Consider the following 9454-nt stretch of genomic DNA (forward strand, 5'->3'; position numbering starts at 1 on the left):
TGCCCGACAACCATCTAAGGACCGATAGGGGCAAAATTGACTGAATCGAAACGCTGTTGAAAACTCGTTTTCTGAAATTGCTCGCTGATAGAGTGATTTGAATAAATATGAGGTTTTATTCATGCTCGAATATACGCATTGAAACGGGTAGCTTGAGATTGACCTGGTGTTGGCCTTTCTTGAACCAGGCTTCGAGGAAGTTTTCTTAGCTCACATTATTCAGTCGATAAAATACGGGAGGGTGATTCTTGATTTTCGTAAATATTTTTCGTTCCAGTGCTGAATTCGATTACGACAACGTTTTTTGCAAGATTATAGAAGAAGCAATTGTATGCAAATTCATAGAGCAATGTATGACAATAACGACATTCAGAATTCCTGCCATTATTGATTCTTCGGGTTCCTGTGGAATTAAAGAAGAAAGAAATTGTTTTAATCCACTTGGTGAGGCTAAAAGCTTCTGCACACTGGGAGATATTCTAAGATTGAAATAACGTTTTGATATATATTTCATTTCGTATACTTCGCCCGCAGTTCAAGGTTTTCACCATCCTCGAAAACAGATATGGAGTTCTCCTAGTAGTGCGCCTATTTATAATATTCGAAATATGGCATTCTGAGCGTTACATAGATGGTCGAGTCATCTATGGATGAGCGTAGGTGGATACGCTCTTTGTTGGTCTCACACATGTGTCATGCTAAATCTACATATTTTTCCCATTGTAATGCCACCAGTCCAAAAGTATCCTTCTAAAATGAATCTTTTGCACTAGACGCTTTTATGTTTTCTTTGACCCTTCTATGCACAGATTATTTTCATTCTTCTTGATCAATCTACAGATCTCAACAATTCCATAATTCTGAGACTAACTATTATTGTTCTGGGACTAGATATCCATCCTCCTTCTTCACAGGTATGATCGATGATGATTTCGGGAACATGAAATTGTGTAACTTCGGCCTTTAGACTCTGTGACCGAAAGGCTGTTAGGCTTGTTGAGATAAGCTGACAGTCAAAGTTCCAGAGACCATAATAGACCTGATATACTGAATCCTGATCGTTAGGTACGTCTTGACTGAACCTTTCATATCAACGAATACTTAGATTTCTTTTTCCCTTTCCTATTTATATTATTCAGACCTAGGGAAAGGATCAGTTGTGTTGAGGAATACAGCAACGTTTTCAGAAGCCTTGGCTGTATCCTCGTAGGGATCCAGGACTGGCTTCTCCATTTGTATGTTCCGTAGGCCAGACAATTCTGAACTCTTGCATACTGCATTCAGTTGTTTCCTCTTCCGATACACAGGGCCTGCTTGTCTCATCTGGTGGCATCTTCAGGGGCTTTCTGGTTTAGGTGGATGAGGGCACCACGAATCTTTCTTACTGTGCAAGTCCAGGATTTTTCCTCTGGGGGGTATTTCTATAGTTCACCTTACATTATCGGACCGCATCTTACATTGGACTTTCCTTGACCCACAAGAGGGTTCAGGTCCAGAAGATGTTAACCTTGATGTTCCTTACGCACATTTATCAGCTTTTTTATTTCCACCTACAGGGATTCCTATGTGCTCCATTTAAATTTCCTTTTCAGACAATCTTCCGCACGAGTGTAGACAGTCGGTGTCTCTGCCTCTAAGATAGAGAGATCTCATGTCCCAGGTACATAAAGATCATAACCTACCTGTTCGTGAATCACTTGAGTTACGAGAACAACTAGAGCACACTGATTGATAGGGTAGCCAATGTGGCCGTCATCAGAATATCTAGGGAAGGTACAGGTAATGAGAGAATTGAAAGTCAGAGAGCCTGGTCCTCTCTGAACAAGCATATGTCATCGGCAAACCTACCTAAGGATATTATCGTTATGCATCGAAAAGAACTTTAACACTATGCTATGTGAAAGAGAAAATGTAAAATGAATACTCTACTCAAAATTTCAAAGTTAATGCCATTAAATGGTACACAAATGCTTCAAAAACCACGATTGGGGCTTTTGCTGGAATATACAGGGCAAGCTGCAAGTTTACACTATAGTTAGGCTCCTGCTCGAGTGTTTTTCAGGCAGAAATACACACACTGATCCATAACCTGTCATGGGTCTCAGTAAGCCTCACTGGCTTCCTCACAGGATATTGTCATCTTAGGAAGCATATGATGAGAATAAGCTTATCAAAAACTGGAGTTCAGATTCTGTGGGGAAGAGGAGGAAACTCTTGGTTTCCTGGTTACAGAATGTTTCACAATTGCAAACCTGCACAAGGTTGGACGAGAAAATTATTGAAGGAATGAGGGCTTAGCCTCTTTGGACCCCTCTTAGATTCTGGAGTTCATTGGAACTTTGGAGCTGGAGGGTGACCTGAAGATTACCAGAATGAAAAAAAATTACATGCAGTTCTTGAAACTAAGCAGAATGTAATTCTGCTATCAAGGAAGTGCTTTTGCATATCCTTTTCTGAGCATTCTGTAAGACAAAAATATTTGCGGAATTTCTAATTAGAATGATGTTCAAACGTAACACTAAATTGGCTCAGATTTAACCGTTTTCCGATGATCGAACCCTTGTTGCACCTCCTAAACCGCCGGCTTAACCTTTGATCTTTACTCCCAAGCCCCGCATTGCGTCCCTGGTCCAGAAGGCGAGATGATGAGCCTCCCAAACGCCATCCCATTAATTCCTCGCACTAAATCTCGCGGTCTCAGCCTTCTGCGAAGATAACCAACCTCGTTCTCCTACCGTAACAAACTTGATCGATATTGTTTGGGCCCTGGGTGTTCTTCGGACAGCGTAGGCGCGTCACCCATTCACGAATGTCGCCCACGCTCCGGTATGACGTCATTCAGTTATACAAAGGACGCCTCCGAACCTCTCCGTCAGTTTCCAGAACGAAGGGCGTGCGTGAGCGTCGCGACGGCCGGTAGAGCCGCGTCTGCCACTTGTGTGCCTGTTGTGTCGCGATGAAGTCGAGCCTGGCCGAAAGGTCTTGGGATTTCTACCCTTTTCGTGATCTCAACAGCGATGGCGATGCCTCCGATAGGGAATCGGTATGTTTTGTGTTGCGAAGTAGAGCTCTGGCGGGTAGTGGCGTTGTAATGCGTAGTTTGTTGGTACATGTGGAATGGGTGCATCATCGCTGATGCAACTGATGCATGCTTTGCTGAGGTTTCATCTTCTAAAACGTAGATCTTTGAAACTTTTCATTTAATTTCAGGGATGTAAGCATGTTCATAGTGTCGGTTCTTTTGACAAATAAAGACAACACTTTAATACCATTTTTTAATACGTTTTTATCAATTGGCAAATGAGATTAATCTTGCAATTCTTCATTGTGGTGGAATGTAAGAGTTTAACATATCTTCCTGCAGCTTCGCAGGAAATACCTGTATGTATGCCTTACGTGCCATGGTTTTGCATACACAATGCTGGGGATGCTGGTGGCGTTTTAGCTTCACTGCAATCGTTAGTACCCCCTGGAGATCATAATGCCATCTGAGTAGGTGCATGCGTTTTGTCTATATCAGAAAGAAGCTACCAAAGAGCGTCGAAATCATATTAGTTGTCCATACCTGTTTAATACTTTCATTACTTATTGTGGTTTCAGCATTAAGTTTCCAAATATTCTTCATTTTTTCTCAGGATTCGTCTTCAATCCTGACTCAGTTAGCAACATCCTTGGGGTTCTCATACAAAGAGCTATGATCTTCTCAATCTTCAAATTGAATTTTATTTTCATGGTCTCTTCTTATTCTTCTTAGGCGAAGTTTCCGAGTAATGATGACGTTCTAGGATTTTTACGGATCTTTAAGGGAAAGAAAGTTTCGAGAGAGATTGGTTATAAAATATGAATTATTTGGAGCATTTCGAATTTATTCATCGTTACCAAAATATCCCGCTAGATATATTTTCCGAGGAAGAGTTTATTGGACCTGAAGTAGTCGAAAACAAGAAGAATAAGAATGTACTTGTTAGGAACTCGTCTCCAAGAAGAATTTTACTCTTTCTAGAGTCTCTTCCTTGATAGAAATTTTTTTTCGTGTAATTTTGGTTTTCATTCTTGCGAAATTTGTTTAGGATAATTCTATTCTTCACCCTATCTTTCAGAGGGTGCATCCTGCATCCTTGGTTCTGCAGAGCTTATAATGAAGTTTGTCAAGTAATAACTTATCAGACCTGAATTGAATTGAACAAGAGGTTAGACAGGGTTTTCTACTTAGAGTTAAACTTCGGCAATTTCAATTTTGCTGGAAGCGGATGTAGGTAAAACAGAACGAAATTGTGGTGGTTGGTTTCTGGTAGATTACATCATTCTTTTATGGAAAAATCAGTCAAAAACTACTGCAAGGTATTTTCCATGGGACATTTTAATCAAAGGATATTCTATTGTACTTAAAATGTACTGATCTACAGATATATAAACTAGAAACCCCACTTGCTTTAACGCTTATGATCTTATAACGAACAATTCATGAAATTTTCTTGCAGTCTTACAGTCTGATTGGAAATTGAAACTTCGTTTGCAAGCCTCATTGATCAATTCCTCCTAGTATTGATGATCAAAAAGCAATCTTGAGCAGCTGTTTTACTACCCTGTTGAACTCCCCCATGAACATAAAGACTGAGTTGTTTCTAATCAACCTATTCCTCCTATCTACTCTTGCTGTTTCGCAACATCATCTACACCCACGAATCTGTAACTTAATTTATGGATTGTTTTCTTCTTCCTCATCCTAACATGTCAATCTTAATACTGATGAGATATGTGAAGTAACCTCACTTATGTTTTGCTGTTCATTATTGAAGTTTTTCGCTTAAGTTTAATTCCAAATTGTGACCTTATTCTTTTTGTTACAGTGTGGATCCTTGGACGATATCGATGAAGAGTCCCGCCTGTCCATTGCCACCGAGGACCTCAGCCTGGACGACCTCCAGTTAGACGACTACTCAAGAACAGCATCAGACGTCCAAACATCAGCGAGCCCCGCCAAGCAATCAACGCCATCCAGCTTAACCACCACCGATAACATCGAGAGCCAGCAGCGACTGGCCGTTCTAAGTTTTGAGCAAGTATGTCGTCTGAACGACGTGATGGACGAGGTCATCTACATACACGGCAGAGGCAACTTCCCAACCTTAGAGATCCGACTCAGAGATCTCGTCAACGTAGTGAGGGGAAAATTAGAGGCAGATCCTTCATGCGGAGGTGCAGGTATGAAAGTGCGCGACATACGTTTAAACGGAGGCGCAGCTTCCCATGTTCTCGCCACCGAATCTCAGCCCTACAACGACCTCGATCTCATCTTCGGGGTAGAACTGTCCACCCAGAAACACTTCGACAGGGTTAAATCCGCAGTACTGGGATCCTTGTATGAGATGCTGCCCGATGGGGTTAGTAGAAAGAGGATATCCACTTGCAGTTTGAAAGAAGCCTACGTCAGCAAGATGGTCAAAGTAAACAACAACAATGATGGCGACAGATGGTCGTTAATATCACTTGGAAACGCTAGAGGGCGAGGTGTCGAGTTGAAGTTCGTCGATAGCATGAGGAGACAGTTCGAGTTCTCAGTGGATTCTTTCCAGATCATCCTAGATTCACTGTTGCTATTCTACGAATGTAGCGAGTTACCAATAGGAGAGAACTTTTATCCGACGGTTGTGGGTGAATCCGTCTACGGGGACTTCCAAGAGGCTCTGTATCACCTCCAGAAAAAACTGATCGCAACAAGACAACCAGAGGAAATAAGAGGAGGTGGCCTCTTGAAATACTGCAACCTGTTAGTCCGAAACTACAAACCAGCAAGGCCTGATGTGATTAAGAGAGTACAAAGATACATGTGCTCCAGATTCTTCATCGATTTCCCAGATATAAATCAGCAGAAATCCAAGCTAGAGAACTACTTATGGAACCACTTCGTTGAGCCAGAAGAAGAAGCCTTAAAACACCAGTACCTGATGAGACTTCACGATGTGGTAGGGGAATCCACTGTTTGCCTCATGGGTCACGAGAGACGGCAAACGCTCTATCTGATCAAAAGCTTAGCCATGCAGATCCTGTTCCAGGATCAGCAGCGTCTGATAAGTCAGCAGCCGCCACCTCTCGTCTACGCCAATGGAATAGTGTACGCTCCAATCATCTCGACGAGCTGCTTCTGCACGTGCAGCAATCCTTGGATGCAGAGTTGTTCTTCCTCGTGATGGGTGATTGTCTGTGCGAGTAATAGGACTCCTGTAGGCCGGGATCGCCATCATGAGGTCTATGATCTTTGTAGATGCGTGTCAGATGACCTGGTGTTATCCGAAAACTCAATATAATTAGAATCGTACCTCGTACAGACGTCTGTGAGATAGATCTCCATTTAAGATTACAATATATCGCTATTTTAATCAATCTTAAATTAATAATCAGGCTTCTGGCGTCCTTGATAAATAATCGAGAGCATTCCGTACTTCTCAATGACTCAAAATCTGAAGAACCACAACGTGAGGCTAGAAAATCTTGAACTATGACGCATCTTAGGTGTCTGGCTGTGAAAAATTTATGTTGGGTTATGTACATTGACAAAAGATTTGCGTACTGAGCATTGTTACCCCCACTTGCAGCCTGAAGTAGATAGAAACATCTACAAAGTACAAAAACAACCTTAGCTCATCCTCAACTGTAATTATATACCAGATATTTGCATGAACCTGCAACAAAATTACAATTATATATATATATACTGTTAGAATAAATGACTTTTACATAAAACGACAAAAAAATTAAAAATAAATATACACTAGAAATTTTTTTCATTTGTGGAAGTTCATCGAAAATCATTTTTAAGTTACACATTGTCGTACTACCGTTGATTATTTATTAAAACGGAAGTCGTCATATTTTACCTTTGTATTTTTAGGAACCGCAGAACTATATAACGGGACTTCAGGCTGCATCAATCAATCACTTAACGAAAAAAACAACAAATGCTTCGATGTAATTAAGTATTAATTTTCCCCATGTTGAATCAACAAGATGTGTATGTAGTTTCTGTCATTACAATAAGCAAGTGTAGGTCTATTTTTGCGCATTTCTGTTCATCAATTCCAATTGATAGCGTGTTATACTGAGCTTGAAATTTGTCGATGTGTGAAAATTGTTCAATTGACTTTTGTACGCCTTAATCTTCGTTTTTCTCCTTCTATCCAGATTGAATATCTTTAATTCAACTTGGTTTCAGATATCCCAAATAATCAAACTCATATAATATTTACTATTAATTCTCTATCCTTTTTGTATCTACTTTTATTATTATGGAATTAAAATTGAAAGTTATCTAAAACGAACGAAATATTTAAACGAAATCTCATTATATACTAGAAATCCCCAGTGTAAAAAGATAGTGAGGATTTGCACAAACTAAATGTTATCATTCCCTGGACAAAATGAGTTCTTAGTTCACCTCAAAAATAGTTGTAGATAGCTTAACTTACATCATAATAAATTTATGTAGATATAACTATACAAATCGATACCAACTTAAGCTCATTATCATGTAATCTTGAATTTGTAAGCTCAGTTTAACGTCGAAAAGTCCACTACTAAAGAACGTTTTTGGAAAATTTCCACGAGTTATGATATTCGATAAATTTCGAAAAGAATTGACACAAATATCGAAATTTCAATATTTCCTCCGAAATCCTCTGAAAACGTTCGCAATGAAAAAACTCGTTGAATAATAGAAATTGTAAATGATGCAGTGTTGAGAAATATTTTTTCTAGTGCCATAAGATAAAGTTGTTGTAAAATCCATTCAAGAGTAACTAATTGATGTAAAAAAAAAATGATTCCATTGAAATTTATTTGCCTCGAAGAAGTCTGTTAGAAAATGTAATTTAACGAGTTTTAAACAACTGATATAGTTGAGAAAAGGAGAGACTGGCTGTATATTTATATGACCTCAAATGTTTGCCTATTAGTACTTATATTGTCGCTAAAACATTGACTGAAATGCATAACACATAAGAGAGTCGAACTGAACCAAAATTCGAGTTTGAACTACTTGGAACATATTTCGAGGAAGTTAGTAAGGCTACATCGATTTGAACTGGAAGGAGAGATTAATATTTGAAAAAAAAATGTAACAATTATTTTCTATGAAAAATGTGCAAAACGTATATATCTCAAATTCCTTCGTGATTGTTACTAGCCACTAAAGAATGCCACCGTTTGTGATGGAATATTGGTTCAATCACTCCATTATTCAAGAAATATGGCTCTCAGTGTAGTTTATGAAGTGTAGTATGACGCTGGGTCCCTTCGATTGGATTCTGCTGATTTAATTTATCTTATAAATAAAAGTAAGATTAAGAAGTAAACAATAAAACATAACTTAATAAAATGTCTATTTTCATTGAAGATATATGTATGTTACTACTGATTGGGCCTTATCTGTATATTTTTATTGTTCCCGGCCCAGTCGTAAGATAAATAAATGTTTAAAAACCAAATAAAAATTATAAAATGTTTGAAAACATTCGTGAAAATTCATTCGTGTTTCATTTACCCTACAACCCTATGAAGTGAAAGAGAATAAAACTCAAAAATATCAACGAAGGCACTTATCATGAAATCATATAAAATGAAATAAAAAGAATAAAATGAAAAAAGAAAGTTATTGATGTATATTAGAAAAAAGTAAGAGCTATTCGAAAATGGGGAATAATCCTCTTAATCACTGATGGAAAATGTCCAAGAAGTGCTCTGAAATATAATGAAGCCTACCTGAATGAAGCGGATCAAACTTATGTTAACCTTACGTAAACATAATGTTGGCATCTATGTTATTCAAGTAATCGTCGATATCAAGGAAATCGCAAGCCTGTATCGAATCTAATCGTATAATTACTGAGATGCATTCAAGAAACAAGGAAGAATGTAGTTTTAGTCTTTTCGTGGATGGTGAAAGTATAAATATCTGTTGTTAATCGATGGAGTTTCATCAGTGTTCCAATCCAATGATTCGATTCCTGTGTTGAATATTCAACATAAATTCGATTTCAGTGTTCGTCATTGTAATAGTCAGAGAAAGGGTTAGGACTGCAATAACCTCAAGTTGTTTTCTTTTCTCAATATAATTGCAAAAATGTTTACAGGAAATTTTATGGTATGACATTAGAATAAGGTATATACAATTGTACTGACTCGACCAGCAAATTTTATTTTTATTCGTTTTTTATTATTATGCGAGAGTCAGCACAAGTTTGTCAAACTTCACTTTTGACCATTTCAATATCTGATAATTAACTGACTCGAATGAAATTGAGTATACATTCTATGAGAGCAAGAGGGCAATAAAAAATCGTAATTTTTAGCAAGAAATTACAACAACCTTATTCTTGCAAAATGAACCAAGCTATCAAAATCTCTTCACAAACCTTTTAGGGCTTTCACTCCCAATCTCTGAAACAAAATCAATTAA

At 38.3% G+C, this 9454-nt stretch overlaps 1 protein-coding gene across 1 annotated transcript in view; it reads left to right on the forward strand.

Moving 5' to 3' along the window:
- LOC123318426 (terminal nucleotidyltransferase 5C) overlaps positions 1-8523 on the forward strand; it is a 62297-nt gene extending 53774 nt beyond the window's left edge. Inside the window, exon 2 of the mRNA XM_044905042.1 lies at positions 4851-8523. Coding sequence (XP_044760977.1) covers positions 4851-6191 — 1341 coding nt within the window. The 3' untranslated portion in view covers positions 6192-8523. The remainder of the gene's footprint in view (positions 1-4850) is intronic.
- The last annotated feature ends 931 nt before the right edge of the window (positions 8524-9454 follow it).

Source organism: Coccinella septempunctata, chromosome 8, assembly GCF_907165205.1.
Source record: "Coccinella septempunctata chromosome 8, icCocSept1.1, whole genome shotgun sequence".
In the NCBI taxonomy this organism is placed as follows: domain Eukaryota; kingdom Metazoa; phylum Arthropoda; class Insecta; order Coleoptera; family Coccinellidae; genus Coccinella; species Coccinella septempunctata.